At 42.1% G+C, this 22,583-nt stretch overlaps 1 protein-coding gene across 4 annotated transcripts; it reads right to left on the bottom strand.

The window, feature by feature from the left end:
- Positions 1-13,405: 13,405 nt before the first annotated feature.
- dtx3 (deltex E3 ubiquitin ligase 3) lies at positions 13,406-18,942 on the bottom strand. Of its 4 annotated transcripts, XM_048983090.1 has the most exons (6): positions 18,195-18,942; positions 17,903-17,952; positions 16,318-17,105; positions 15,750-15,967; positions 15,089-15,147; positions 13,406-14,880 (listed from the first exon to the last, which is right to left on the bottom strand). In XM_048983090.1, the coding sequence occupies exons 2-6, from the start codon at positions 17,913-17,915 to the stop codon at positions 14,783-14,785; spliced, it is 1,176 nt and encodes a 391-aa protein (XP_048839047.1). In that variant the 5' UTR covers positions 17,916-17,952; positions 18,195-18,942; the 3' UTR covers positions 13,406-14,782. The 4 variants fall into 4 exon arrangements, with proteins under 4 accessions (XP_048839047.1, XP_048839049.1, XP_048839050.1 ...); XM_048983092.1 differs by lacking the exon at positions 15,089-15,147 and having other exon boundaries at positions 18,195-18,941; XM_048983093.1 differs by having other exon boundaries at positions 13,406-15,147; positions 16,318-17,582; positions 18,195-18,910.
- Positions 18,943-22,583: the final 3,641 nt, after the last annotated feature.

The following is a 22,583-nucleotide window of genomic DNA, read 5'->3' as shown; positions in this document are numbered from 1 at the left end:
AGAAAAGGAAATTTTATGGAAATGTGCATCATAACGGTTTTAAACACTATACATGTAAACTAATCATATCACCATTAAAAAAGCACTATACCAATTCTTTAATATCGGTAATTTTATCTGTTGCAAAAATGGCCAGTCAATCAAAATCTCAGAAATGTTTCCACATATAAACTGAAAAAGAAAGTAGAGTGAAATACAAGGGCTGATGAGTACATATAGGCCTATTTATTTTTAGTTATTTACTCTTTTCATCCATCCACTTTCCAACGATCTATCTAGCACAGGGTCACAGGATTATTTACTGTTTGCTGTCTTTTTTATGGACAGCTGCTTCAACACGCAGATTGTATTTTATGGAGATTAGCAACTACTTTGGAAGCTTTGGAGAATACACACTGTGAAAGGTACTGAAATAAACCACAGGTGAGACACAAACGGGAAACTACTATAAATTTAACAAGTTTGATGATGTTCAAAGTCTGACAGACGAGCAAAATGAATTTATCATCTATCACTATTTGCCATTTGTACAGATACATAGGAATTCATTAGTTTTCTCATATGACATTGTGCCCTTCTTTGAAATGTACACAATTGAGTTTGGGGTCAGAATACAGGGTCAACTATTTCTCTGGCACCCCTAGAGCATTTTGGGGGCTGAGAACCTAATAGTGGTGTGACTACTCTGCTGACCATAGGATTTTGCTTTCTGATCACAGGCACAGAGGCCTAACCCACAGTCACGCACTGCCCCCACATAATGTTTTGTCATTTAGATCAATCGCAATTTCAAATCTTTACATATTCAGAAGGGCATAGATGTTTTAAACTGACAATAACAATACTAAAAATTAAACATCACCCTTAGTGTTAAAGAAAAACTACCAAATTGCATAGTCAAGCTCTCCATTGCTCATAAATTACACTATGCAGGATACAGGAAAAGCAGCTTGGAAAATTACAATGATATAAGTTTCATGTAGGTAATGCACTGATGACATGCAGAGATGAGCCGAAACATTACGGCCACCCCCATGTAAAGTGAATTGGGAAGGCTAGTGGGGTGCTCATGTTACTTAACGCTATTCGCTTCACATGGGGGGTCATAATGTTTTGGCTCATCTCTGCACATATCATTTTTGCATTACATACGCTATATGTGTATGTAATGATGATCTGCTTCATGAAGCTTTTCTCCTATGAAAATGTAGACAATCATAAATTAGCTCACACACAAGTGTATGGCAAAAAGTAGGACCAAATCTGACAAAATAACTATCCATCTATCCATTTTCCAAACCGCTTATCCCATTGGGTCGCGGGACAAAATAACTAATTCAGATTTTTTTTTTATCTTGATATTCAAACAATAACAATTGATGTAATTATTAAATGTAAATTCTGAAAGATTTACTGGATTGTAAAATGATTTTTCAGTGGCCACGCAATGTGATTTTTTTCCAGCTTCTTATTTTATACTCTGTAAACTGTTTTTTTTTTAAATAATCAATGGAAATACATCATTTACAAGTATGTTATTTACAGTGATGTCATGGTGGATGTTAAGGCTGGCAGGGAAGAAAAGCTCAGTGTTCGAGAGACTTAGCTGCACTGTAAAAAAATCCTTGGATTTAACAATAATATATAGGAAGTTGTTGAAACCAGCATCCTACCGTATTTTTATTGTCTTAATACAGTGTTTTACATTAACACTGTATTACAATAAAACTGGAGTATAGTAGCATACTGTAAATGTGTTCTTTCCAGTATAGTACTGCAGCTAGATTTGCCAGTAATATTCTGTATTTTAATGGTACCTATCTGTACGTTACAGTAAACTACTTTAATAGCTCACTTCATATTAATATTAATTACATCCACATATTTTAAATTCAGATCTGCATCCTAAATCTAATAATTACCAGTCTAGATATTCTAAGCCCTGATAACTGCAAGCACAATAGAGGGAAAAGTGACAGCTGTATTTTTGAGCATTTATTTGAAGGTGGAACTGACCAAACAATAATATAAAATCTTCTCAAACTAAAAGAACAATTTCAGAAACACAATAAGTCTTTGAAGCTTTCAAGCCATCCAGGTGCCCAGGCTTACAACCCACTGGGCAAGAGAGTGGCAGAGACACAGAGAGGCCATGAATGAAGAATGCAGAGTAGGCAGAACATTGTAGAAAGTATGTAATTCCCCTTAATGATGGGCAACTCAAAGGCCACAAAATTCTTCAAAAGAGTTCCAACATGGGGTGCTAATATCTTATTCAGAAGCTGCATTGTAGCAAAGTGTAAAATAAAATACATTTTCCAGTCAAAACAATAAAACCACCCCCTTAGTGGTATCCCTTCATGCTGCCAATACTACAGCTATGCGGCGAGGCATTGATTCAAATTGGCGTCTGAAGGTTTCAACAGGGATTTTGTGCCAGGTCGACACCGGAGCTTCTCATGGAGCATCAAGCGTCCTCGGTGGGGGATTCATAAGGCAAACTTGTCAGTCAATGTACTGCCACAGATGCTCAACATGACTGACATCTGGCGAGCATGATAGTACGCTAAAGTCATTGTCATGCTCCTCAAACCATTAGCACACATGCCTAGCAACATGGCAAGTGGCATCATCCTGCTGGAACAAACCTGTGCCATACATTCTGCAGTCTACAGTCATCAGGCAGACTAACTTTTTCCACTAGGAGCACCAGCACAAAATTTAGGCGCACCATTAAATCAACATGCACTGCAACACATCTTAACTGTATTACTGATGAAAGCATTGGAAATAAATATCCAATTTACAAAATGAACAATGTGATTTTTTATTTTAAAGGAAAAAAAATCACGAAGTAGTGCTTAAAAGAAATAAAATCCCTTCTTATCTGTCCCTCCCGTTATCCCTGAAACAACGAGCCTCTCCTGTTAAGCCATTTTTCTTACCTCTAGTTCCTGCCTTTGTGTTATTCACTCCAGCTGCCTCTCATTTGCATCCTCGTTAGTCTTCTACAAAAGTGCTTCCCAAACCTGTGTCCTATCATTGATGTTGTGCCCTACTTAATCCCCAATTTACTTATACTAGATCCCTCATGGTCCTGTCCTATTCCCTGCCAGGTTCTTTTGAGTTTAAATAAACCCCTTTGTTGCTTCGACCCCTGCCTCCTAATTTTTCATCGCTCAAGATACAACAGAATGACAGGACTCTGGCAATGTACACTTTGGCTCTGTACTCTGCTGCACTCTGCTGTACCCTGCAGACTGGATACCCCAAGTGCTTCAGATCCTGGGACCAAAGGGATTGCCTGCACCTCAGAGACCAGCCCAGGCAGAGGACTACTACTCTCTCCTGCAGGTCCATCTGGAGTGTAGGACCAATTCCTTTATCTGGAGGATCCCTGAGGTTGTAAGTCTCCTTCGGTCCACGGGAGAGATATGGGTGAGGCTTGCCCTGGATCCCCAAGAGGTAGAGAAGGTCTGGCAGAGAAGAGGGGAACTACCGAGCACACTGACCCGCCCACTGGCTCCCTGCAGCTATCCGACAATCCGCCCGCTGGCTCCCAGTAGGTAGCTGCTGGTCTGCTCATCGTTTCCAGCCGAGGGAAACGAAAGCAGAGGAAGAGGATTGAACCCGCGCCTTGAGCCTGTGTCACTGGGCCCAGTGCAGCTAGTGCCCAGCCCAGGTGAGGTCTTCGCCACTCCGCCCAAGCCCCTAAAGTCTGGTCCGGAAAAGACCAATGCTGGGCTTGGACCAGAGAGGGCTGTTTACCCTACGCTCCACGCTCCCTGCCCAGGACTAGCCGCTGCTGGGCCTGGCCTCACTCGTCTTTCAGTTGTCATAGGTCATAAGCACATGTGAGTTTGGGCTTTGTATTCGGATTGTCACTTTGTCAGCTCCGGGACAATGCTTTGTCTAAGGCTCCACCCCAGCAGAAGCTGTTAGCCCAGAGCCTGAAAAGAACCCCCGGACGCTATGAACACCAGCGCTCGGTGGTTACGCTTTTGCTGGTAGTTTGTGCTTTGCTTTTGACTCGCCTTACCGTTGCATGACTTTGATCTGTTCCTGGCTTATGGATCCCTGGGTTTTGGTTGCTGGTCTCTGTATTTGATGTACCCATGTACTGTACTGAGCTTCCCTTCTGCAATTGACTGTCATTAATCCTTGCCCTTGTCTATGCGTTATGCGTTGTGTGTGAATGTACGGAGTGACTGCCATTTCTGTTCTCACTGTATTGTAACTTTTACGAGTTATGTAGCCATTTGTCTTGTTTCCCTTTTTTATCGTTAAGTTAGACGGCTTGTTCATAGGCGTCAGTTCATTTCGCTTGTTGCGTTGGCTGGGGTCTCTCCCGAAATGTATTCATACACACCAACTACTGTCATTTGCTGGTACACACTGGGTGAGTCAATTTGTCATGTACACCGTGTTTGGTTTTTCCCACATCACATGCCTCCAGTACCACAATCCTGTTACCATCCCCCCCAAACCATACAGGAAGCAGGAATATAAATTAAAGATATTTTATCTGTTCCACTGAAATAACAGTAGCTGTGTATGAGATACCGCGGTGTGTATGTGCTTCCATGTTTCCATGTCCCACTCTCACCAGTGTGGGGAAGCAATTAAAAAGGCCAATAGGATGTTGAGTTACATCTTTAGGTGTGTTTAGCTTATACAATCTTATTGGTAAGACTCCATGTAGAATATTATGTGCACGTTTGGTCACCATACCTTAAGAAGGACATTGCTGTCATGGAAAGGGTTCAATGTAGGTCTACAACAATGATTCCTGGTCTTTGCCACGTCCTTCCATTCTTGAAACACCTTAAGTGTGGCACTACATGAACAGCCCACAGTATCTGCAGTTTCTGTTACCCTCCCATCCATCAGTTGGTAGCAAGCAATCATACTTTTCCAAATTCTGTTAGGTCCCATCCTTTCCCCACCTACAATTGCTTCTGATCAGCATGCACCTCTCCTTTTATATCCCCTGTTATCATTTGTGCCTTTACATGTGTGTGATTCACTTGTCAGGAGGCACTAATTGTCATGAACTGGTGTTCGGGCGAACAAGCATGTAGCGGAGAAGCCGGATCAGGCAGCCGGTATTCCAAATATACAGAGTTTTAATAAGAAAGCATGGACAATACGGCCAGCATGATGCAAACGTCATATCACTACAATGACAGAACTGGGGAGACAAACTCTGACGTGGACTTAAATAGACCGAACTAAAGAGGACAATTCAAAACAGCTGGTCAACATGGGGAATCCACACGGGGTTAACGAGGGGGGCGTGGCACACAGGAGGATCGGACGAGCGGGTCATAACACTAATTATTATACCGGTTCCACTGGGGTTGGTTATAATGTTTTGATTGGATGGTGTATATAAATCTAGTGTTGAAATGGAATTAGCCTTATGAAGGGAAATGTTATTTCACATTGAATGGAATTGCGATAAGAAATATGAAAGAAAATTCCTGCTAAAGTGAGTGAGATTAATAAAAGTTGTATCGGTTACATTGCCCTAAGTGTATATCCACTCAAAAAAAGTGTCCGGGTGTTTTTCTATGCCTCTGTTTTGAATCAGCAGAAGACATTCCAGCATTCGAGCAGTTTCACCTTGATTCTGTAAGCTGAAAATGTGGCAAACACTATAGTAAGGACTGTGATGATGGTTGGTTGGATGCCTTCAAGGCCCAGCATCCAACTTGTATAATTGACTTGGTCATTGCCACCTGACGCCGACAGTTACGTTGATGCTACGTGGTGTTAAAAGTTTAAAGTAACTGAAAATAGTATATCTTTGCCCCACCTGTTACAAAGAACACCAGTTGCCACTAACATTCTCATTGCATTTAGCCAGAACAATGCAAAATTCCCCAAAAAAACCCCACTATGCCTTAGTTTTGTGCAGGGGTATTAGAATTTTAAATGCCACTAAAAATGGAAAAAGCCAGCTAGCCATACATCCATCCATCCATTTTCCAAACCGCTTATCCTACTGGGTCGCGGGGGGTCCGGTCCGGAGCCTATCCCGGAAGCAATGGGCACGAGGCAGGGAACAACCCAGGATGGGGGGCCAGCCCATCGCAGGGCACACTCACACACCATTCACTCACACATGCACACCTATGGGCAATTTAGCAAGTCCAATTAGCCTCAGCATGTTATTGGACTGTGGGGGGAAATCGGAGTACCCGGAGGAAACCCCACGACAACATGGGGAGAACATGCAAACTCCACACACCTGTGATCCAGGTGGAGACTCGAACCTGGGTCCCAGAGGTGTGAGGCAGCAGTGCTAACCACTGCACCACCATGCCACCCCGCTAGCCATACATAATATCCAAAATATCTCTTGTTGCTTATCCCAAGTGATAGAATGGTGAAATATAGCACAGACTCATTATTATTAGGTCGCAGGACTGTGACCCCAAATGGAATAAGCAGTTTGGTAATGGATAGATGGAGGATCCCTTAGTCATGTTAGCTTTTGCTCAACTTAGCAGAAATCATAGCATTGGCCTTAGATGTAGGAGGAAATCATTACTACATCAATATGATTTAAGGTGCACAAACAACTTTCATATTTAATAGGCTCTTGCTAAGTCAAGTACATCAACAGTACATCAAAAAACAGTACATCAACTGTAAAAAACAACAGTACATCAAAATTTACTGTTTGCTGCTTCACTGCCAAAAGCTTGAGGCAAAGCACAGAATTTTACTGTTAGCCGTGACACTTGTTTTAACCTATGAAAGAGCCACTTTGAGAAAGTAACGTCACTAAAATGCAGAGTTGACTAGCTATTCCGAAAAGCCTAACATTAATTTGCATAAGAGAAAATCACTACACAGAAACTTTCACATGCTGATAGGTGTATAACATAAGTAAATATATAGGCCAAACAAAAAGAAAATCTCAAAAATCAGGTAAGCAGATCGTCTAATGTGATTTTATTTATATTATATAATTTTTCTTATCTTTATACCAGAATGCTGGATGAATTCTGACTTCACTTTTCAGTTCTACTATTCAGACATGTTCTGCCTGAGAAAGCTGAAAATACTGCATCATGCTGTAAATTTTTACAGCAACTCCCTGAAATGTTAGCATTCCTTAAAGTATTAAAGTATTTAACCTTGAAATTTAGTAATAATAATAGGTACTTGATTGATTCCCATGGGGAAATTGTCTTTATGCTTCCTCCAGCTTGTTCTGGGAGAGAGCAAGCTGGCTGCGAAGGGCAGCCACCCATAGTGGTGCCCAGGGAGCTGGAGGCTCTGGGCTTTGCTCAAAGACCTGCAGATGTGCCAAGGCTGGACTTCAAGTGGCAATCTTCTGATCACAGGCACAGAGGCTTTGCCCAACGAGCCACACGCTGCATTTACTGTACCTACATACTTGCAACCCCAGCAAGACATGCCAAGACCCGGTGTCATCAGAAGGGAAGGTCAGGGACAGCTCAGTGTCACTGGCAAAGTCACAGCAATGTGACTAGGTGATTAGCCCTAGAGATTTGATATACAAAGAATAGAGGAGAAAACAAAGGAGGGCACCAAAAGTTAAGAGCAGTCCCCACAAAGCCCACTGCCAGCCATGCCACAGCACAGTATGCCCAAACTTTGGGCTGGGTGTGGGCTGCCCCACCTGGGTCCATATTGTGGGGCCCACGCATGCATTTTGGGGTTTGCTCTCCACCCCTCCCCCAATGAGCTGCCCCAGGGTCCTGCACGGGCCCTAAAGCTGAAACTGTGGGCACAGTAGGGCATACTGTGAAGCTGGCACTGTGGACACACTGGGCACACTGGGGGAAAACTGTAAGGGCACAGTACCCCAGTGTCCCCGTGGGGTGTGCTCAGTGGGTCTCTACTCTACTGTGCATCTCCCTGCCGAGGAGGAGAAGCCTGTCACCAGCAAGGCGCTCAACCCCAACAAGGCTGCGGCGCCGCCCACTGGCTATTTATTTTACTTTTTTACTCTGTACAGTGATTTGGTGATTTAATAAGTGATTTAATTTTATATCCATCCATTTTCCAAACCGCTTATCCTACTGGGTCACGGGGGGTCCGGAGCCTATCCCGGAAGCAATGGGCACAAGGCAGGGAACAACCCAGGATGGGGGGCCAGCCCATCGCAGGGCACACTCACACACCATTCACACACACATGCACACATGCACACCTACGGCCAATTTAGCAACTCCAATTAGCCTCAGCATGTTTTTGGACTGTGGGGGGAAACCGGAGTACCCGGAGAAAACCCCACGACGACATGGGGAGAACATGCAAACTCCACACACATGTAACCCAGGCGGAGACTTGAACCCAGGTCCCAGAGGTGTGAGGCAACAGTGCTAACCACTGCACCACCATGCCGCCCTTTAATTTTATATGTGTTATATAATTAAATTTGACCTTGACCTTGACCTTGATCTCCTCTGCCCTTCTGTGCAACCTCAGCTCTTCTCTTATGAACTCCATCAACTCATCCAGTCTCTCTTCCTCTTAGCTGGTGCCGGCTGACTGTTCTCCTCCTCCTAGTCACGCACTGCTGAACTTGACCCTGGCGTATCCTCAGGGAGAGAAGCAATTAGGACCTTGATGATGTCTGTGTCCCAACACCTCATCCACGATGCCGCAGTGGGTTTCCCACTCATTCCCTCTCCTGACCCTGGACATTTGCAATCCAAAGGAAAATCAATCATGGCTTTTAACAACAACAACAGTAAAACAATTTTCGGCAAAAGTATTTATTAACTGTCACAATTAAAACTGCTATAATTTCAATTTAAAATCACATGTACATACTTAGAATTTTTTTTATTCTCCCATCTCTTTTTGCCTGCTGGGGACTCACCTTCCCCAGCAGGCCCATTTTCTCCAGAATTATCCTAGTCACAGAAAGGAGACAAGATAAAAGAGAAACACATTCTGTAAATGCAGGGGTGCAAATTTAGGAAGACAGGAAAAGATCACACAGCATGCCCCAGAAATCATTTACTTACATTCTGGGTTGAAAAGAGTTTAAAATATAGGTGATAGTAGCAGCTTGCACCGCAATGATATTTCTACCAAAAACACAACAAAAATGGGTATTGCCCCATCTACTGGTTATCTTATTATTATGGGCTTTGTATCAGATGAGGTCACCTAAAGTACAAGACAGTCAAATGCAGACAGCTCAGAACACTAGTGTCACATAACTAAACTGATTGTTTTAATGAAATTTTAAGGTCCCTTGGTTTTTAACGCAGCACTTCAAGGATTACATGTAGCTTTAGTACCAGTCCATCACCTCAGCCACTACCTGCATCTCTGCTACCACCACAAACACTTTGGTATGTGAACCAATAACACAAACTACAGGCATTGTACATGTGTATGGAGGACAAAACGTGACATAAATAAATTAATCCATCCATCCATTTTCCAAACCGCTTATCCTACTGGGTCGTGGGGGGTCCGGAGTCTATCCCGGAAGCAATGGGCACCAGGCAGGGAACAACCCAGGATGGGGGGCCAGCCCATCGCAGGGCACACTCACACACCATTCACTCTCACGCCTATGGGCAATTTAGCAACTCCAATTAGCCTCAGCATGGTTTTGGACTGTGGGGGGAAACCGGAGTACCCGGAGGAAACCCCACGACGACATGGGGAGAACATGCAAACTCCACACACATGTGACCCAGGTGGAGACTTGAACCTGGGTCCCAGAGGTGTGAGGCAACAGTGCTAACCACTGTACCACCATGCCGCCCCTAAATAAATAAATCAATAGAAAAATGTATTTATCTTTTATTCCAAAGATTTATTGAAAAAATATTTTTTTATTCCAAAGATTTATTTTTTTATTGTTTTTTTCTATTCCAAAGATTTATTTTTTGACTGTTTTTTTTTTAATTATTCTAAAGATTTATTTTTTGGTTTTTTTATTCCAAAGATTTATTTGTTAACAATTTTTTTAATTCCAAAGATTAATTTTTTTTATTAATTTTTGGTGGTTCATGGAGAACGTCTCATTCACCCCCTCAGTGACAGCAAGTGGAAGAGGAGGGCACCGAGAAGGATATAGGTTTGTGGATTGCCCTACCGTTGTGGATGCCGTGGTGGTCTTCCTACAGCAACAAAGAGTATCTACTAGTGTCGCTTCCCCCAGTCACGCCAAGCTCCCGCAGGAATGAGGTAGCTGTGGACCTGTCTGCTAGCTCCCCGTGGTGGACCATCTGTTCCCACTGTAAGAAGCGGATGCGGGAAACACAGGCAGTACCTGTCAAGGAATAGGAGCCTGTCCCTAGCCTGGTTTCAGTTCCAGTGCCAGAGAACTCTTCAAAGCTTTCCCCCATCCCCTTTGTCGGCGGCAAGACAGCGGAGAATGCTTGCTGCCACTCCAGAGTCCATCCTTCTGGACCCAGAGTTTGTTCCCCCTGCTGCTACTACTCCTTTGCCTTTTCCCAGTAATATCCTAGCTGAGCTTCTCAGACTCACAGAGGTTCCAAGCTCCTCCTATGCCCATCTCCTGAGGTCCTGTCAGAGCTCCACTCAGTGTCTGAATCCAGCCTGCTCGCCTGCCTGCTCGAAGCCTCCAGCCACCTCTGCCTCGCCTGCTCCAGCCTGCTCACCCATTGGTGTCTAGCCCCTAGCCTGACCCTCCACCGACCTCCAGCCCTGAGCCTGCCTTCCTGGCTTCCTGGTATGACATCATGGTGTGGGGAGCCATAGGGTATGACTTCAGGTCATTTCCGTTAGTGATTTGGGGGACCCTGAAGGCACAACGCTACATCAGTTACATCCTGCGTCCGCATGTCTTACCCTTCCTTAGAGAGCACCCTGGTGCAGTCTTTCAACAAGACAACACCCGTCCACACGTGACACGTGAACTGCCTGTGTTATGTTGAGATCCTCCCGTGGCCAACCAGGTCCCCCGATCTTTCACCAATCGAACATGTGTGGGATCAGTTCAGACTCAGACCCAGTGCCAATCCACAGGATCTCGAGGGCCAGTTACAGCAGCTATGGGCTGACTTGCTGCAGGAAAGGATGCAACTGCTGTATGTCTCCCTTCCATACCATAACGCCGCATGTTTCCAGGCCCAGGGGGCAGCCTGGATATTGTAATCATTGCGATACAGTGACCCTTTCCCCACGTACAGATTCATTTCATTTCCAGCAGTCCGTCTGGGTGCTTAACTTTTTTTGCCACGGAGTGTATATCGGGCGCCAGAGTTTCCGATATCATAGCCAATTCGAAGTGGTTGGCTAAACATAAATACTCTAAGATTGTTATTCATATCAGCACTAATGATGTTCAGCTAAGGCAGTCAGAGATCATTGAAAGCTAATATTATAGAGGTGTGTATGCCAAAGCGATGCCTGAAGCAGTAATATGCTCTGGTTCCATGCTGATTTGGTGCGGTGATGAAATGTACAGCAGATTATCATTGCTAAATTATCGGCTGTCTAAGTGATGCTCAAAACAATTTGACTTCGTAAATCTTTTAGCTAGTTTTGGAGATGGGAGGGTGCTGCTCTTATTTCTACAGATTTAGCATATAGTCTCTCCACTGGTTCTCATTAACAATCTAGAGCCAAGACAAGACTGTAACAGACACATAGGCTAACTCGACCTTCAGCTGTCTTGAGATGTCATGTAGGGGTCATCATATCCTGACTGTGTCTGTTCCAAATACTAGAAAAAAATACATAAATACTCAAAATTTTCATTACACAATTTAACTAGAATTGATCTGGATAAATACACCTGCAAAGATATTAGATCTCTCTCCTTATGCTATTGTTAATTAGATTAATTTAGATCATAGCCTGCATGTTCTCTGTATGACTGAAAATATTTTCCTTTAAATGGCCCAAAGGGTATAAGAATATGCATAATCTCAAACAAAATTGGCAGAGGTTGGGAGATTGCAATGCATATAGCAATGCATTAGCCACTACACAGAAACCAATACATTTGAAGTCATTTGAAGTACTCATCCTTAATGTGGCAGACCTGCTGATGAATAAAAACATTATAGCCTTTCTTATTAATTATTATTTATCAGCCACAAGGGCCACGGGGCCATTTTTTTGCAGGAATTTGCAGACTTTATGCCTAGTCTAATGATTTCAGTACATAATTCACAAGGAAAAGAAAAATGACTCATTAAGAGAAGCCTTTGTGTCAATTCTAGACTGAATAGGAGTGATTCAGAGTTTGATAGGCCTAGCTGACTGTCACTATCATATGAGGGACCTAAAATTAAATTTTAGTATCAGTGCTAGTAACAAAGTTTGGCTCCCTCCGAGTAACATTATTTCCGATCACACTCTTATTTATCCATCTTATCCATCCATCTGAGCCATGACATTTCATGGGCTCGTTGCTACAGCACTAAACATGCAATCACACCTGAAACCATAGCAAGCTTTAGTGACCCCCCCCCCCCCCCCCCGACTCCTCACATAGCATGCCATCTAACATAATGAACTACAGCACTTAAGAGATTGTATTGAAAGTTGTGCCACACTAGATGTCACTGCACCATTCAAGAAGGGGAGAACATGAGAGACGATTGCTGCTTTCTACCTCTAGATTACGACATTAAACAAATTTTGACTGGTCATTGCCTCTTGACAAACTTGCTAGTGGAATTTGCTAACATCGGCACCCCTATGTCACTTTTGCAAATGGCAATGTCGTGTCGGCCACTTGAGTTATCCATGTTTTGCAAAATTTGCATTCCGCAGTGTGCCTCTTTTTACTGGATAACTTGCACTATGCTATATATCCAGATGATGGCAGACATGATGAGGATGTGAGTTTATGTGGGTGTGTGCACATTGTATGAAAAACACTGAGGCTAAAAGGAAAATGTGGAGGGGGGGGGTTACATACAGGTTGCAGACATTTGCTAAACTCAGATGGACTTGGGATGATCTTTCCAGTCCGAGTGAAAGCTGGGTAAAAATTCATCCTAGTGCATGACAAGACCGAATACATTTGTATAATTTGCCACATTGTAGATGGGAACCATATCCTGTCCTTGATCTCCAAACTTACTTTTCATGCTTTCTTTAGATTTAGGGTAAACCCCAAACTAGCGATTCCCAACCATCTGAATACCATGGACCAGGTTAGCCTGTGCAAAAATTCCATGAACCAGATGATCGATTGGCAGACAGATTTAGTAAGTATAGCCATTTCCATTTTTTTTCCAGATGCCAATATCAGGGGTCACAAAAAAGGCATGGCTTGAAAATATTAAGTTTATTTCTAGAAACTAACCAGCCCCCTCTCCCAAACCCCAGCATTCCATGGCTTAGCACATTCCTGGACTGTAATACGGGGGGTGGACATAAAACTTCAGTCAGTCAACAAATAAACAACAACAGAACATTTTCTATTGAACCATTTATTCAAGTATGAAAATGTAAAGCAAAGAATTCTTAATTAAATTTGTCAAAATATAAATCAACAGAACTAGAAAAGCAAAATGATATTTTCAGAATCATGTGCAAATTTTCAAAATTTCCATTTAAGGATTTTCTCTCCCCCTTTTAGTGCTGCATAGAAACATTCATGCTGAATACTGCGTGAACCTTGGCGCCGATATACATTGAAAGGTCCCCAACTCAAAAAGCAAAAAATGTGGAAAACAAACATTATTTATATATACACACACACATATATGTGTGTATATATGCATACAACTTGAAAACTTTCTAGAATTTCTTTCCATTTACTTAGTAATTATAGACTAAAGAAACGCAGTTTAAGCAGAATGGGAACTCTCCCACAGTCCTCAATTTCTTGGAGTGGGAAAAAAATTCTTACACAAAGCTTATTCACTTACTACAGAAAGGTAAGTTTTCACTTTCAAAATAATCCTACCAAATTTCAAACTACACAAAGATGAACGTACTTAAATGTCCAGTGCCCTGATAAAATATACTTCACTTTAAGACATGATACACATACAATACTTATGTTGCTCAGTGACCAAGCAAAATCAAAGAGACTTGTCCGGCTTCTTGGTGCTAACCTGTTCAGATGATTTTTGACAAAAGACACAACAACAAAGTGGAACAAAAATGAATAAAGAAGGCCTGAATTATCCTCCAAGTATTTTACATGTCTAAAATATAAGTAAGGACTACATTTCAATGTGTGAGAAAATTTTTGAAAGACAATGATTCAACTGGTTCTTTTACTTTACCAACAAATCTTCTTATGCAGTATAAACATTGTTATTTATAATAACTGTAGTAGACAAAACGTTACACGAATCAATTCAAAGAATTCAACCCACATCCACCCAAGAGAACAAATATCTTTACAATTTCAGGGCTTCCCTGACTTCTGCCTCACAAATGGAATCCAATTGTCACTGGAAGAGTTGCCTTTCAGTAGCACTTACAGTAAGTAGACTTAAAAGACTGAGGCTTGATAGAGAGAGGTCCCAATTACTTTTTTTTTTTATTACTCCAAATGCTGTCTGAATATCTCTTTGCCACACACAAACAGAGAGCTACAGCTGTAGCCCTGCTCCAGTGAGAGCTGTGCTGCTGCACTACTACGCCTACATGTGCACGTTAAGCATATTACTGAAAATCATTATGGAATAAAGGTAGTCCCATTCAAACACTTGTTTTCTCTTTGACTACTAACAAACAATTATTAACATCACCACAAATAAAAAAAAAAAAACAAGAGGTTAATAAAAACAGACATGCATCATATTACAAAATTTTAGTGCCTATATTTTGGACTATATTATCTTTTTCGATATATCTCGGTGCTAAAAAGTGGAGAGGTAAGAAAGACATCCTTGCATGTCTTCACTGACCAGCAGGACTGGGATGGAGCAAATCCTGTTGTAAAAGAAAATAATAAAAAAAAAAATAGACCTGGGAGAATAGCAAAGTGGTGCAGATCAGACCTGCATTCCCACAAGGATAAGTGCTGTTGGTGGGCCAGGATGAGGGCCGGGGGACCATCTGCCCTGTTAACAGTAATAGCAGCAGCAGGATGAGGGTTGGAGCATCCATTGCCATCCTGGGAGTCAGTCAGCCGTGATACCTTTCTCTCGGAGTTCCTCTGTGACCCGAACTAGATATGTTGGATCTGGATAGCCGAAACTAAGATGGTGGGGGAAGGGGGGGGGGCACGTGATTAGTCACCACTAATATTAGATTAAAAATGAATTGCCCAATCCCGACTCCTCCGAAATGTCAACTACGATTCATGCACTGAGAGCAAACTTCACAGAATATATATATATATATATACACACACACACACACACACACACACACACACACATATATACATACACACGTCTATAATCAGTGAAGCTCACTAATATTCAAGAAAATGCCGCCAGTCTGGGAGAAATGAAGACTTCTAAATGCGAAATCAAAATTAAATCTTAATCTTAAAAATCTACGTATATTACATACATAAACAAAACACTGCAATTGTTTTAGGAGACCCCTTTGTACAAAGCAAAATACAAGTGTATATCAGAGAAGAGGGTCACAGAGTTTCCCTGGAGCAATTAAGGTTAAGGCCCTTGCTCAAGGGCCCACGAGTGAAATCACTCTGCCAGTCATATGATTTTAACTAGTGACCTACTGATCATGGGCACAGAGATCTAAGGCACAGAGCAACACACCACCCAATATAAACATAAGAAACAATGGGAAAATTGTAACATGGCGTCTTGGGGTAGAACACATACCATCGTGGCCCTCCCCAAATGGAGGTTTTGTGGTGGATGTCGTTCCAGGTGATGACATTCTGCATGCCTGTGGTCATGGAGGTACCAATGGTAAAGATGAGTCTCTGCTCGAAGGCCCGACGCAGCAGACCTAGAACTCTGTTTCCTTCTGGGCTGTCCGGGAGGTAGGCCACACGGTCTGTTCCTGGATACCTCACCCCAGGGTTTGGGTGCTCTTGCTGAAATTCACCCATGTGTTTTAAGACAAAAGGAAACCATTAAACACACATTTAAAAAGTCAACAGGACCTCCACCCACACAATTTGGAACTTGTATCTTTGCAGCTACCAGCAGCCAGCACACATTTTTGTAGTCGAGGTGAAATATCACAGGGATCTCATTTCTATAATAAGCAACGGTAGGGCTGCCGCGATCACGACGTTTTATATTTACCTTCCTGCCCAAACAATTTACATAGGGCAGCTACACATGGCAGGATGTGGAGGTAAATGTTCAAGGCCAGTCCAGGATAAACTAAAAATGACGACAAACCTCTCTCAAAAACATAAGTGCTTCTGCATGTACTCACAGCCTGCAAGCCAGGCGGGAAGCTGTAGATTATACAGACACAGCCGTAGCCCTCATGTCCCGGCAGCTCGAGGTCTGGGTCCCTCTCCACCATCATGCTGCCATTGGCAGGCTGGTTCCCGATTAACTGGCCGTACACCATGCGGCACACGGGACACGCTCGCTTCACCTGGAATGCCTGATCCAGGCAGGTCCGACAGAAGGAGTGTCCACACTTGTCCAGTGTTGTTCTTTCCACAATCTCACCCATGCATATGGTACAGGTAGTCCCACTGTCTCCACCCAGAGAGGTACCAAATTCGGCCTCCCTGCCAGCTGACGTATTGTGGTACATGGGCACCGAAATGGTGGTATCCAGATCGATGGGTTTCTTATCTTTAAGATGCTGCTTCTGGATGTGGCGAAGTTGAGGAGGCGGTGGGGCCAACAGGCTTCCCTCACCGTCGGCCTCCGAGGATCTGACACAGGGAAGCAGAGAGCACCTCTTCTTGGCTGCTCCATTCTGTCTGCTCATCTCCTTGCGAGCACAGCGGCACAGATCTATGAAAGCTCTGCGAGCGGCGGGATGGATGTCTGCCCCGGCAGCACTGTTCTCCACCGGTCGAAGCCTGACTGCGCAGCAGTCGCCGGATTCTCCGTGCCGCACTACCTCCACGTACAGCCCGTGCCTGTTCTGAAAATCCAGCAGCCAGGACTGTCTAGCATTGTCCAAATAGTCCCACACCACCTGTGACACCAGTACCACATCGTTGTCCTGTCCCGCAAGCACACTCATTGCAGCTGATGAAACTGCATGATCACAGGCACACAGAATAGGAAAGATTACACAACACTGGAAAATTCAACACCCATTAAAGTACAGTCCAAAATGTAACAACTATTTATTTAGTGACTAATAAAAATAAGATTAAAATTATGTATTTCTATAACTCTTATATAAACTATGTAAAGCTGAATTGAGTTATATAACAATAATCTGGCTATATTAATTGCAATATATACATTTAGTTTTAAAAATCTTATTGACCTGTTGGGACAACAAACATGGCTTCAGTTACCTGAAACAGTTATCCCAGGCATTTTAAGATTACCCGTGAACTCTTCAGCTTGTCATTCGCATGGAAATAGCACGATATGAAATGTACGTTCTGCCTACACACATGTACGTTTAAATGTCCTTCTGCCCGTTACTTTTTTTCCTGATGCTCTGGCCTTTTGCTGTAGCTGCCCGAGAAGAACCCCAAGGCTCGGCGTCAATTTTCCTGTCTTGCAAAATAGGACAGACTAGCCGAATACAACGCTGTACACATTTGTTACTACAAATAATTACTGCGTTATTTTTTAAATAATAAAAAGGAACTGTTATAAATTAAATCTAAACTTGCTTGGTTTTACAAATGCCTATCTGGTCCGGCACGTTCGACACCTCCAACAAGCTGCACTAAAGAATCAGCTACAAATTAACATTCTACTCTCTAAATATGGATTTCTGTGCCACATTAAAACTCGTTATAATTTGTCTGGTAACTCTCCATGTCAATTAAGATTGGATTCGGACGGCCAGTTAACGAATATATAATTATTACCTCTTGATCCCATATATGTTCCTTTGAATCGTAGGTGGCTGAATCGTTGTCTGAGTGGAGGAAAACAGAAAATGAGGAGTACCAAGAATGACAGAGATGCATTAGAGTAGATTAGATTAGATAGTTAAAAAAAAAAAACAGGTAACGAAAAACAAATACTGTTCAACGTGCAGAGTTAAAATACAGGTTACTATTAAACTGAAGTTTAAGTATTGGACTATTCAATAAGCGCCAATGACGCAAGTGTAAACCATTACCGTCCAAGTATACAGCGTAAAAGAAAAATCCTCACCTTCTGCGAAACCGGAAGAGATCCGTCTCTTCAAGTAATAAAAATTAGCATTGACAGCGTTCTCTTTAGCTGGATTTAGGAAATGCATAGATTGTGCTTTTTCATTGCTCTATGAAAGTTGTCCTTTTGTGTATTTGCATCCTAACATTTTAAAAATACTTTATGGAAAGCCGTACTGAATCTGTGCATGACTGTTTGGATGTCCTGCCAATCCTCAGCTTCCTCTTCGAACCTATGCGAAAGCGATACGTGACGAACAATGACCAGTAGATTGTTTATAGTCTTCCATTGCTTGAAATTGCTACACTGCTGTACACTTTTCACACCACACTCTGTTTATTGTTGATATCCAACCACAATTATATAAGGACGAAATATTAGCAGGAAGTTCGTCACAAAGTGCTCGGATTGGTTACAGTCCACGTTATTATGTTGAGGAAGTTAGGCTGAATGACACGTATCCATGGTTCGTGGATGCAGGCAAATAATGATGATAGTCGATTACCGCTTGTTCAGTTTACTATGTGGCTCATAATGTGGCAGTTGGGTTCCATTACTATAGCTTATTTCATAGTAACTATGGTAATTAACACTTCTACACTAGCCTGTAGCTTGCTAACTCCAAAGCTTCGTTTAGCCTTGTAGCAAAAAAGTCCCACCTGGCGGAAACAAAATCTCGTAAAACAGTTCCGTCAATATCCCACCGTTTCGACTCATTGACGTCAGAGCGCACGCTCCGCACACGTGTGGTCACCTGTCAAGATCATTTTAGAAAATGACAGACGGTAGTACAGTGTAAAATTATTTTCATTTACCTCCTTGTGTCAGTGCGCAATTTGTGTATTAAAAACGAATGTATATTTGTGTGTTAAATATGAAAATTATGTCTTGCCGGAGAAATGTTTTTTTTTTAACTCATTTTACTCAGTTGCTCAACTTAACTGATAACATTATCAATGAGGAAGGGCCTATCTGCAACAGAAACAGCTTTACTGGATTAACCATATGGGGACTGGAGCACCACACAGAGCCGAAAAGGATAATAAAAAATGAAGAAATGGAGGAGTAAGGGAGAAAAAATGAGAAAGATGCTATATTGGTTCAGCTGTCAACTTTGATAGGATACCATTTTTGTGAAGCAAAATTACACTTGGCCTGTTTTTGACAGAGGAAGCCTGGACGTGACAGTCACAAGGTCCTGCCCCGTTTGGAACATTTTTAAGTAAACCTTAAATTTTGTGTATATTTTCCATATTTTATAGTGTAATGCGTAAATTTGAACAATGTCACTCAGCAACATTGATGTTCATTTATTATTGCGCCACTGAAAGTGGAAAGCTTAGAATAAGTGGAATAACTATACAACAAAATGTGATAGACATGTTCAATGAAGTGTGGTTTTAGCAATGGACTTAAGGGGACAATGCACATGACTTGATTATCACATTATGTATTTCTATACAGCTTTCTTAATAAATGCAGTGTCCTCCACCAGTGACTGTAAGAGAGTACTGAAGATGAAGTGCACATGCAAGCATTCAAATATTAATCCCCCTCTACCTCCTTCTTAAAGCCTATGGTGCGTGGGGGTGGTAATAAAGTTTCTCACCTTTCAAAAGAAATGCCCTTTCCATGCCAAAGTCCCACCACTAAATGTGGGAGTATGGAACATAAGTATTTATATTAGCCGTTCTATTAGAAAACACTTATATTAACAGTCTGAGAGTTTCTATTCTATGAAAACAATTATGTTGACAGTTTACCATATAAACTAAATCGTAAATTTATAATTAAATCAAGCATTCTATTATTGATGGCCATTATTTAAGGCAGTGGTTCTCAAAGTCGGTCCTCAGGCCCCACTGCCCTGCTTGTTTTCCTGCTATCCCTGCCCCACACACAAGTCCCAGCTGTCTTTCAGCTTCTGATTGACTGAACACACCTGATCCAGGTAATCAGCAGTTTGTGGGGCAGAGATAGCTGGAAAACAAGCAGGGCAGTGGGTCCTGAGGACCGAGTTTGGGAACCACTGATTTAAGGTAAACTCAACGTAGAAAGACAGGGCTTGCAGTAACAGTGGTGGTGGTGCAGCAGCGTGGGTGGTGTGAACATCTTCACAGGCAGCAGTTCAGCACTGCAGTTGCCACACATCCAGTGTGTCCTGGGCCATGGAAAACTCTAGTAAAGAAACTTAAAACAAGAATGAAAACATGATCAAAAGTGAATGTTTGGATGTGTAAGGTGGTGTAAAACTGCTTGCTTGCTCGCTCGCTCGCTCGCACGCACACACACACGCACGCACTCTTCCTTGGTTCATGCCTGAGAGTTTAAAAAGGTTGCCAAAGGTGAGACAGATTTCAGTTGACGAGCTGGGAGGAGCTAAGTTAAAGAGATATAAGACACACAAAAAAAGACAAGCCATGGGATTGTCACATTAGATAAATTGGAGCAAAGTGCTGATTAAAGGGAAATTTTTCTTTCACTTTGTTTATTTGGTCTTAGTAATGCCACACATTTAAAAATTGATAAAAAAAATTGTTGTATCTGTAGTGTGATTTTGTCACCAAGTGAATAGTTATGGGACTGGTCCACCTGATCCACGTTATGATTTCTGGCTCTGCTATTGGTATGACAAGCACTAAATTCTATCAACATAACATTAATCCATTTGAAGTGGCTTTCAAAAGTATTCAACCCCCTTGAAAGTCATGACAGTTGTCTAGAGTATAAAACAGACATACACTATATTCTGAAACAACATGTATGTTGAAAACTCTTTTGCTACAGTATCTTAACAAACGCCAAAATAGATTAGTTGTGTACTAACGTTAAAAAGATATAAATAAAAACCTGCTATTTGCTGTTTGCATAAGTATTCAAACCCCTGTGCTTTGGATGCTCCAAGTTTACACAAATGACAAATTACTCACAAACAAGACAAATGTGACAGTTATTTGACCATAATTAAACGTAATTAGGTACTACCTGTAAGTCTCGGTGTAAGGTTTCTCTCCGGATATAAAAGGCACTCTTTGGAAGGGTTATTGTCTTTGTTGGATAATCATTGCAAAAATTTAAAAATACACAAGGCAAAAAATGACTACAAAAAAACTGAAGAATTTGAATGTCCAATTAAGCACTGTTGGATCCATCATCAGAAAGTTGAAGGTGAATTACACATCACAGCACCAAAAACCCTTCACTAGAACAGGTCGTCCCTCAAAACTAAGCATCAGAGTAAGATGGTGAGAGGGCACTAAACATCCAACCATAGGGATGCTTTTCACGTGCTGGGACAGGGAATCTTGTGAGAGTTGATGGGACAATGGATGGACATAAATATTGAACAATATTCAAGGAGAACTTGTTCTAGTCTACTATGAACCTACAGCTTGGGAGAAAATTCACCTTTCAACATGACAAAGACCCTAAGCATAAGGCCAAAGAGACACTGGAATAGCTCAAAAACAGAAAGGTGAATGTTCTGAAACAACCAAGTCAAAGTCCCAATCTTAACCCCATTGAGAATTTGTGGCACTATTTAAACTGCTGTCCAAAGGTGCCATCCCAAAAGCTTAGATGATCTCTATAAATTCTCCCAAGAATGTGGAAAAATCACTCATGCTCGATATGTAAAACTGGTATATACTAAACCCCAAAACAATTAAAGTCGGGGTTGAATACTTATGCAAACTCTAAATTGTTTTTTTCAAACTAAAATGCAGAAAAAAGGTTTTACACCATTTCATTTACACACACACACACACACACACACACACACACACACACACACACACACACACACACACACACACACACGTTGTGGGATTTCTTCCGGGTACTCCGGTTCCCCCCCCCCCGTCCTAAAACATGCTGAGGCTAACTGGAGTTACTAAATTGCCCATAGGTGTGCATGTGTGATGAATGGTGTGTGAGTGTGCCCTGCGATGGGCTGGCCCCCCATCCTGGGTTGTTCCCTGCCTCGTGCCCATTGTTTCCATGATAGGCTCCGGACCCCCCGCGACCCAGTAGGATAAGCGGTTTGGAAAATGCATGGATGGATGGATATATACACTGTAAATCCATATAAATCACTGAGTCATGGACAGAGCCTGGCGACTGAATATCGTTTATGTTGACAGTGGCCACACGTGGGACCTAACACAACACGACACATTATGAAATACCTACCTGCATGTTAATGTAAAGATTATCTGTTCACAAAATCTCCTGCGTTTACTACTTTATTAAATTGAGGTTATAGTGAGTTCAATACAGGCATTCAACACTATTAGTGATGAAACAATTAATCGAAACCCTGTCAGCATTTCCGTAATAAACAACAAACCTAAAATTTGGTGGAACTTCTCCGAAGTAATATGCAGAAGC

Source organism: Brienomyrus brachyistius, chromosome 18 (assembly GCF_023856365.1).
Source record: "Brienomyrus brachyistius isolate T26 chromosome 18, BBRACH_0.4, whole genome shotgun sequence".
NCBI classification, from domain to species: domain Eukaryota; kingdom Metazoa; phylum Chordata; class Actinopteri; order Osteoglossiformes; family Mormyridae; genus Brienomyrus; species Brienomyrus brachyistius.
Note: the sequence above shows the minus strand (reverse complement) of the source record. Positions and strands in the feature narration are given on the sequence as shown.